Raw genomic sequence first — 10,000 nt, 5'->3', positions numbered from 1 at the left:
ACTACCTCAAGAAAGGACTGACCAGAGCTTTCTTTTTGGTCAACTCTGAGGCCAATGGCCTGTGTACTGTTGTTCCTACCTTGTTTTCTGTTTGCTTTCTGATAACCGATCAATAAATGAGGGTGTCCTGCATACTAAACTCCTGTTTCAGTCCACTGTTTCAACACACTGGTATGGAGGAATCCAACTGATACACGTCAGCACAGTCCGTAGTGATGACTTCCACTGGAGAGACAGTGGAAGTCTCCCTTGCTCCTTTAAAAGTCTGCATCCTTATGAACATCTAAATATATAGTCAAACATAGTCATGAAATGACTATATTTCAGATGCTATGAAACATTGTATAGAACTTATAACAAGGGATGACTCAAGTTCATAATAAACATAAGCTCTGATTGCAACATGAGGTGTGTTTGGCAGATTTAGAGTACCAGAGACTTAAGCAGAGAGACGGAGAAGGAGCGCCCTCTGGAGGCTGGAGGATGTACACATGCCTCTGAACAACTGGCCAGTAATACTACTGACTACTAATGTTAGCACCGTAGATAATTAATGTTAATAACTACTGATAACAACACACACGTGATGTAACGTCATGTTTTTAATGTTTGGATGGTCAGTTGTGATGTTTTGACGTCAGGTGCGATGTTATGACATCAGGTGTAATGTTATACACATACACGCACACAAAAAACAAAACATTTTTAACTGTTTAATCTATCACAGTAACATTTCTAACAGTATAGTGCCATATTTGATCATCCACTGTATCTGTTTCTCTCTCCCCTACTCTCCGTCTTTCTCTCTTTCCCCCCCTCTCTCTCTCTCTCTCTCTCTCTCTCTCTCTCTCTCTCTCTCTCTCTCTCTCTCTCTCTCTCTCTCTCTCACTCTCACTCTCACTCTCACTCTTTCTCTCTCTCTCTCCCCCTTGCTCTCTCTTCCTCTCTCTCCTTTTCCACGTTGTGAGGATGAGTCCGGCCTCCATCCTCTCCTTCTCCTGCTCTCCGTCTCCAGGGGTCAAAGGTCATCCTGTGACCTCTGGGACCTCAGCGTGTCCTGCGACATGTTCCCTGAGGGGGTTCTCCACCGTTACCATGGTAACCCAGCGGGCCGTCACCCTCGACCTGTCATTGAATGTCATCATTGCGGTAACCGAGGACGACCTATGTGGCCACGCCCGTTTGAGGGTCCTCAGTCTCCATGGTAACATGCTAGGGGCTGGGATAACATCATGAAACAACTCTTGTTATTAACAAACAATGATTAACACTAGTGTATTTATTTATGTTTAATAATAAAACTATTATAGCATGGACAGGTGTTTAATATAGATTAATGAAGAGGTCAGGTGTTTAATACAGATTAATAAGGAGGTCAGGTGTTTAATACAGTTTAATAAGGAGCTTGGGTGTATGTGAAGCATCATCTCTAACCAGATTTTTCTGGTTAAAGATGGTGACATGATCCCTCTTTAGGGATCATATCTTCTCTTTAGGGAGGAGGATAGAGGTCCATCATGTCTCCTCACCAGGGAACAGGATAGAGGCGCTATCGTGACCCCTTTCTAGACAATAGGATACTATCATGTCTCCTCTTTAGGGAACAGGATAGAAGTCATCTCCTGACAGGCCTTCGCTACACTGGCGATGTTAGAGGCGTTGGATCTGTCCCAGAACCGCCTCTCCACGCTGAACTCCACCTGGTTTACCAAGCTAGGCTCCCTGCACACCCTCAACCTACTGAACAACCCATACAGGTAACTCCTTACCAAGCCATACTAAGGTGACCCATACTGATCAACCTGTATTAACTAACCCCTACCTATGTTAAACACTCGGGCACACCGACTGGACTTCTGTTGACCATTTCTACTCCTCCTCTTTCATCCTTCTCCTTCTCCTCTTTCATCCTCCTCCTTCTCCTCTCTCTCTCTCTCCATCTCCTCAATCCCTTCTCTCTCCTTCTCCTTCTCATCTCTCCTCCTCCTTCTCCTCTCTCTCCATCTCCTCATTCCCTTCTCTCTCCTTCTCCTTCTCATCTCTCCTCCTCCTTCTCCTCTCTCTCTCTCCATCTCCTCATTCTCTCCTCCTGGGTGCTTCTGCTCTCCTTAAGGGTGTGTCCATGTAGGGTGACCTGCGTGGCGGTGCGGGCGACCGGGGTAGGGCTGGCCGTCGCCACGAGGGAGGGGCGTCGGAGCCCCTTTAATGCTACGACGCCATCGTCTCGTACAGCGAGAGGGTGGGGGAGAGAAGGAGGACTAGGTGGTGGAGGGGGGTGGAGGTGGGGGAGGAGAGGAGAAATAAAGAGGGAGAAGGAGTCTGCTAGAGGAAGCCAAGCAACGCTGTGGGAGATGAGTACAGGACTAGGAGAGGTGACACAAGGGATGTGGAGGAGAGGAGGAGCAGGAGAGTAGGAAAGGAGGGGAGGAGTCTGAACATTATTTGCAAGGGGCAGCACTGAACCCATTCACAGCCTGTGTTGTCTTATTTTCTAGCAAATGAATTGTACAAAATGTTCTTTCATCCTTTACAAACAAGTCCCCTTGCTGTGACCCACCACCAGGGGTCACTAAAGTCTATAGATATAAATATATATGGAGCTATATATATATGGTTTGGTTGTTACTTTGGCGTTGTCCAAACAGATACATGATACAACCAATAAATTACCACCAAATAAGGTTTATTAAGAGTTATCTTTAAATACAAGGATATCAAATATGGTTAAAAATATAACTATTCCGTGGGTTTTTGTAACTTGTTGATATTCACTGGAAGGATTTCTGATTATCCGATTTGTTTGTGTAAGTTATTATCCATTTTCATTATTTCAAATGTTTGGCAATAGAGCAGCCTGCATTGAGTTCAACTTGTAATGTCATAGTAGAGGTTTGGTTAGAACGGATAGAAACGGTTATGAATACTTGTTTGAAAGGCTTTTATTCAGTTTGAAAGGCTTTTAATTTGGCATTCGTGGCAATGTTGAAAGAAACTATTTCCTGAGCTAATAAAGGCTTTCACCTTCAAGCGCTGACCAATCACAGACCAAGATTATGAGAAAACACCAATGCTATTTGGTAATTTACGGTCTTATTTGAAGGCATTTGTTAACTTTCTTAGAAGATTGATCATGAAAGTTAAAACAACTCTCTGTTCCGCTAGCCTTAAACCTCCATTAAAACTCATTAACAAACAATTTGGCAAGTCTGTAAAAAAAAAAAGGTCGAAAAAGGTGGATAACTTAATAAATAATATGGCGTTTTTTTAATCTCTCGGTCTACAGCTGTCATTTAAGCTAACAGCAGGCTAACACTGTGTGGGTTTATCTGGGCTCCCATGACAGTTTGCATGGTATGAAAAACATTCTCTTTGCTTGTTGATAATAACACAAATATCCCAGTTACATATCCTTCAACATATTTCAACAACCGTGGCTTTAGATGAAATGAAAACCTAAAAGCACAGGCCAAGGAGTCCATAGCAACATGGATGGAAGCACCGCAGCAGTAAAACTATGAAAAACTTCGTACAAAAGGCTTTTTCATCAAAGTCCAGCGAGTGGTCAGATACAAGGGGGAAACCCTCCTGTATACCAGAAGGCTGTTGAACACAGAGTTCCCCAAGGCTCTATTCTAGGCCCAGGGAGAAGTTGATTCCGTGCACGATTCCAATGATGATGGGTTGCCAGGCCACCAGGTACCTGAGCCAGTCAAGCAGCTGGCCATAGAGCAAGTGGGTCTTCTCCCAGCTGTGGTGAAGGAGATGAGTTAAAGATTGATGCCGTGTTCCATTTGGTCCCCTCATCCCCGATATAGTGCACTATTTAGGTGATCACCATTCAGTAGTGCTGTCTGAAATGTACGGGTACAAATCTGGTTCACTATATAGGGAACTACTTAATACCCATAGTACAATGTTAAATAAGTGTACAACTGAAGTACCTATATAAATCTCCCTACACTGGTTCCTTAAATAATGTACTATATAGTGTTAATTGGGCACAAGTTCACAAAGAAAGGCCTTGATGTGTGTTCTTATGTATGTGATCTTGTGTTATCATGTGCCAGCCATTCAGAGAGCAGTACTCAAAGGATACGGGTTGTTCATCATCCTCTTCATGTCTACCTTCTCGTTGCAGTACGGACACGTCTGCTTCTTACCCACAATGCACCAGCCGCGGATACAGAACTCGTGGAATCTAGGGGGCGGAGCTTGGTTAAGGTATGACAGCTGTCACTGTATAAGATTGGTCGGTTGATGAGTTGATTGACAGAAAGCACGGTATGGTGTTATGGTAAAACAGGTGCAATAAAAGTTGTGATTGTGTTTAAGACTTTATAACAGATACTGGTTAAATAAAAACAGGTTACATAAAAAGAGGTTATAGATGTTAGAGGTTAAAGAGGTTAGAGGTTTAAACAGGTTAAAAGAGGTTAAGTAAGAGATCAATTCAACAGGTATAAAAGGTTAAAAAGGTTAAACAAGGTGGAAAGAGGTTTACAGAGGTGAAAGAGTTTTAAAGAGGTTTCCTCAGGTTAAAGGATACATGTGGTTGCAGGACAGTTGGTAGGTATCTTCTATAATTCCCTCCTGATCCAGGTCAACCAGAATGGGTTGCCCACACACTGCACAGATGTCGGCTGTCAGACTTCTGCTGGGCATACCGTCCCTGTTATAGTACTGGGGACACACGCATACAGGTTACTCCATCTATCTTACACAGACCAGGTTCAGTTTTAAAATAACCAGGTTTAGTACACAGGAGTACCCCAATGGTAGAGGCCATGTAGTCAGAACAGATCTCTGCAAAGTCCCGGCCCATAACACCGTAGTACAGACCATAGAACAACATGATCACTCCCACATCCATGGAGTCCTCAGCCTTCACCCTGTGGAGATGGAGGTGTGGAGACACAGAGAGGTGTAGAGGGAGAGAGAGAGAGAGACATAGAGACACAGAGAGATGAAGAGAGAGAGAGATTCATAGAAAGATGATGAGAGAGAGATGAAGGGAGAGAGAGAGACATAGAGACACAGAGAGATGAAGAGAGAAAGAGACATAGAGACACAGAGAGATGATGAGAGAGAGAGATGAAGGGAGAGAGAGAGATGAAGGGAGAGAGAGATGGACACAGACACAGAGAGATGGAGAGAGAGAAAGAGACAAAGCAACAGAGAGAGAGTGCAACACAGACCGACAAACAGAGAGACCATCAGAAAAGTGTCAATCAGAGTGTTCTCCTTTAGAAAATTGCCTCAAACAACAGAGGGCTTTGTGTGTGCATGTGTGTGTGTACTTGTGCCTGTTTGTGTGTGTATAAGACCTGAGGAAGACGTTGAAGCCGAACATGGTGAGCATGATAGCCACGTAGCCCAGAACCCCCACAGCGTAGCTCAGCTTGTAGATAAGCAGGAACCACTTATACACCATCCTGTGACACACACACACAAGCACATTTGTTAGATTTTAACCTGGGGTTGTGGCTATATGTGTACCTGGTGGTGTGGCTAGAGATGTATCTGGGGGTGTTGCTATATGTATAGCTGGGGGAGTGGCTATATGCGTACCTGGGGGTTGGGCTATATGTATACCTGGGGGTGTGGCTATATGTATACCTGGGTGTGTGGCTATATGTATACCTGGGGGTGTTGCTATATGTACCTGGGGGTGTGGCTATATGTATACCTGGGGGTGTGGCTATATGTATACCTGGGGGTGTGGCTATATGTATACCTGGGGGTGTTGCTATATGTACCTGGGGGTGTGGCTATATGTATACCTGGGGGTGTTGCTATATGTACCTGGGGGTGTGGCTATATGTACCTGGGGGTGTGGCTATATGTATACCTGAGGGTGTTGCTATATGTACCTGGGGGTGTGGCTATATGTATACCTGGGGGTGTGGCTATATGTATACCTGGGGGTGTGGCTATATGTTCCTGGGGGAGTGGCTTTATGTGTACCTGGGGGTGTGACTATATGTATACCTGGGGGTGTGGCTATATGTATACCTGGGGGTGTGGCTACAAGTACCTGGGGGTGTGGCTACATGTACCTGGGGGTGTGGCTATATGTATACCTGGGGGTGTTGCTATATGTACCTGGGGGTGTGGCTATATGTACCTGGGGGTGTGGCTATATGTATACCTGGGGGTGTTGCTATATGTATACCTGGGGGTGTGGCTATATGTATACCTGGGGGTGTGGCTACATGTACCTGGGGGTGTGGCTACATGTACCTGGGGGTGTGGCTACATGTACCTGGGGGTGTGGCTATATGTATACCTGGGGGTGTTGCCATATGTACCTGGGGGTGTGGCTATATGTACCTGGGGGTGTGGCTATATGTATACCTGGGGGTGTGGCTATATGTATACCTGGGGGTGTGGCAGGACAGGGGTTTCCGCGTGGCTCTGAAGAGGACGTAGCTGGTGACTAGGGAGAAGAGCCCCCACATGGAGAGGAACCTCCACCAGTACAGCTTGATGGTAAAGTAGAGAGGCACTGCCCACATCTGGAGCAGAGTCACCAGCTGGGAACACACACACACAAGCTCAACACATCTGGAATAACCACACACATACACACCAGCTCAACACATCTGGAAGAACCACACCAACACACCACCTCAACACATCTGGAATAACCGCACACACACACGTCAACACATCTGGAATAACCTAGGACACACACAAAAGCTCTACACATCAAGTAGAACTACACACACTAGGTCAACACACGGAGAATACATAACGTAATCAAACGCACACACAAAAAGGTCAACACACCTAGAAAAAACTAGACAAACCAGGTCACATGTAAAAAACAACAACACTCATAGGTCCACAGATCTGAAACACACACGCAATTGGACTTGACAGTGTGATGCCTTGCTCTACCAGATCAATTAACCTCCAGCCCCGGCAGTGTAGTGCCTTGCTCATCGGGAGTCAGACTACCGTCAACGTACATTGTAGGAGCGCGTGTGCCGCTGTTTCCACTGCACAAGCACCACCTGCGCCACTAGCAGGGTCGCGATGAGGATAAGCACCATCTCCGCGTGCATGGCCTCATGCCCGCGGTGCTTGACGTGGAGCCGCTCATGCTGCAACCTGCACAGGTAAATGACACCCTGCAAGTGTCATTCACTGTGTTCATAACATTATTAAAAAGTGATTGGTTTTAATTCATTAGTAAACAGACCCAACTCACTTCCAATTCTCCCTTTGAGTCATCTTTAACAGGTCGTCCGGAGGTCCCGTCTGTTTATAAAGCATGCGGGTTTGGAGGATGCTTGTCAATCGGGTGTGTAAATGGAAAAGCCTACTTAAAACACTGGTGTGTCTGTTCAGCCGTCTTGCCCAGTCGCCCCATCAGATGTCCGGGTAAAACATTCATGATACAGATTGTTTATTTTGACCAGAGTCCAACGCATAGCCGGCCGACTGCGTTAATTCGTACACCGGGTATTAAATCCACGAATGCATCGTTTTATCTGACATATCTTAAGACAACCGGCTAACGGGAACTGACGTAATTCCAGACCAGCCTGCTTGGAAAGGGTCTCATACGGCAAGCCGAGAGGCCCAGAAAAGCGAACTAGTGCCCCATCTAAATCAACCACGTGTTTTATATCCCTTTTCACCTTTAAGGCCATTACAATACCCGAGTACAGGGGTCTTCAACGTTTTCCCGGCCAAGGACCCCCAAAATGACGGAGAGATGGAGCGGGGACCCCCTACTTATATATTGTTTCATATTAAACTATCCTTTATTGAAGGAGCAGGCAGAGAAAAGCTCTCTCCATCGGATCAAAAGTGTCCATGTAAACGCGGCTAATGTGTTGGATTCATGTTAATGCTTAGTTAAAGACATTTCGATTTGTGGAAACAATTGCGGGGAGGGGGGGAATATAAAAAAAAAAGTCTAACAAACTTTCGCGACCCCCTGTTGAAGAGCTCTGCCCTAGTACCTAGAGTTGACAAGGAACTGTAGACCATGTTCAGTTTAACATTCGTTTAAATTCAGCCAGGATTTTTAATTAAAATTAACCATAATTGTAGTTCAACCATTACCACATCATGAGGAAACAATACAAAAGTAGTTTTTTTTGTCATGTTTTATTGAAAAGTTTCACAATTCAGATGCTGAGGTCGCCACGGGCCGGCTTAGACATCATGGAGCTGTAACAAGAGAAGGAGGTTGAGGATTGGGCAGCAGACCATCAGACAGAAGCTCTAAACCCAGACGACCATTTAATAGAGCGCTCAGACATCCAAGGAAGTATTGGGCCGTCACTGGTCCGAAGACCTCAGGTGCAAACTGCGAATGTAGGAATGACATCATCATAGCGCACAGGATGCCTCCAGTAGGTGGCTTGCAGCTAGTCAAGTATAGAGGGTATGTGGTCTCTAGTAGAGCTATAGACCATTAAGCAGACACGTGAAGTTTAAATGCAATAATTTGTGCTTTTTAATTCTTACCACCACTTTTCCATATTTGAAAATAGATTTAAAGAGGAAAAATTGTCCTGAAGAAGTTTTTAGTGGTAGAATACATCTGAAATAAGTTTTAGTTTGTAATGCAGTAGAACCGGGGTTTCCAGAAGACCTAAAGCAGAGTCAGCCCTCACCTCCAAACAGCCCGTACCAGGAGGCCCTACAGGGTGGGTCCTACAGGGTGGGTCCTACAGGGTGGGTCCTACAGGGTGGGTCCTACAGGGTGGGTCCTGGGAACAGGTGGTGCAACAGGACCTGCTGGAACACAGTTCAGAGCCATCGTTACTCAGGGCACTGAACCAAGTCATTTGATCCCACAACTTAAGTCAATCGACCGCCGTTTCGCTCAGACATCCAAGGAAGTATTGGGCCTTCTCCGGTCCGAAGACCTCAGGTGCAAACTGCGAATGTAGGAAAGACATCATCACAGCGAAACACTAGTCGTCAACCCCCACCCTAACTGGCGCAATAAAGACCTACACACCACCCATCCCAGCTGCAACTTTGGGCCTTTACCTTCTCTGGAGGGGCCTGGTTCACTTCTTCCTGCCAGGGCAACACCCAATCAGGAATCCCCGTCACTGTTCACCTGCAGCAGAAAATAAAGATCATGTTAGGTCGAGTTCAGGGAAGCAGCGATACAAAATGGCGGCAGCTAGGCCTGGTTTCGCTCAGACATCCAAGGAAGTATTGGGCCTTCTCCGGTCCGAAGACCTCAGGTGCAAACTGCGAATGTAGGAATGACATCATCACAGCGAAACGGGGCCGACATGAAGGTCGAATGGACAAAGTGGTTGAACAAATACGTACCAACACTGACATGGTCTGGTCACCACCCCCACCATCTTACGGCTCGGACCTGAAACACAAGAACCCAACGTCAACCGACCCGCCTTTCAAACGAACCGCCAAAAGGGAGTACATTATGTGGTTTCGCTCAGACATCCAAGGAAGTATTGGGCCTTCTCCGGTCCGAAAACCTCAGGTGCAAACTGCGAATGTAGGAACGACATCATCACAGCGAAACATTTGTGTCACCACCCCCCCCCCCCCCCCCCACCTGGCGCAATAAAGACCTACACACCACCCATCCCAGCTACTACTTCGGGTCTTTACCTTCTCTGGAGGGGCCTGGTTCACTTCTCCCTGCAAGAGCATCACCCAATCAGGAAGCCCCGTCAGGGTTCACCTGCAGGAGAAAATTACAATTTAAGGGCGAGTTCAGGGAGGGGGAAGCAGTGATACAAAATGGCTTCAGCTAGGCCTGGTTTCGCTCAGACATCCAAGGAAGTATTGGGCCTTCTCCGGTCCGAAGACCTCAGGTGCAAACTGCGAATGTAGGAATGACATCATCACAGCGAACCCGGGACTGATGGGTGAGACTAGAGGTCCACTGAGGCAAAAATGGTTGAACAAAAACGTACCAACGCTGACATGGTCCGGTCACCTCCCCCGTCGTACGGCTCAGTCCTGAAACACAAGAACCCAACGTCAACCGACC

At 46.3% G+C, this 10,000-nt stretch overlaps 1 protein-coding gene and 1 long non-coding RNA gene across 3 annotated transcripts in view; both read right to left on the bottom strand.

Moving 5' to 3' along the window:
- Window positions 1-2,921: 2,921 nt before the first annotated feature.
- rnf175 (ring finger protein 175) lies at window positions 2,922-7,570 on the bottom strand. The gene is made up of 8 exons (XM_030338215.1): window positions 7,214-7,570; window positions 6,972-7,113; window positions 6,379-6,533; window positions 5,325-5,432; window positions 4,769-4,889; window positions 4,547-4,680; window positions 4,097-4,198; window positions 2,922-3,748 (listed from the first exon to the last, which is right to left on the bottom strand). The coding sequence occupies exons 1-8, from the start codon at window positions 7,276-7,278 to the stop codon at window positions 3,628-3,630; spliced, it is 948 nt and encodes a 315-aa protein (XP_030194075.1). The 5' UTR covers window positions 7,279-7,570; the 3' UTR covers window positions 2,922-3,627.
- Window positions 7,571-8,102: 532 nt separating this feature from the next.
- The window catches only part of LOC115529526 (uncharacterized), a 3,222-nt gene continuing 1,324 nt past the window's right edge, over window positions 8,103-10,000 (bottom strand). The window contains exons 4-9 of one of the 2 annotated variants that reach the window (XR_003973559.1): window positions 9,924-9,969; window positions 9,616-9,688; window positions 9,310-9,358; window positions 9,016-9,088; window positions 8,634-8,757; window positions 8,103-8,184 (exon numbers count right to left, since the gene is read on the bottom strand). This is a non-coding gene — a long non-coding RNA (uncharacterized LOC115529526). The remainder of the gene's footprint in view (window positions 8,185-8,633; window positions 8,758-9,015; window positions 9,089-9,309; window positions 9,359-9,615; window positions 9,689-9,923; window positions 9,970-10,000) is intronic. The other variant, XR_003973560.1, reaches the window with a different exon arrangement.

The sequence above is a fragment of the Gadus morhua genome, chromosome 17 (assembly GCF_902167405.1).
Source record: "Gadus morhua chromosome 17, gadMor3.0, whole genome shotgun sequence".
Taxonomy (NCBI): Eukaryota; Metazoa; Chordata; class Actinopteri; order Gadiformes; family Gadidae; genus Gadus; species Gadus morhua.
Note: the sequence above shows the minus strand (reverse complement) of the source record. Positions and strands in the feature narration are given on the sequence as shown.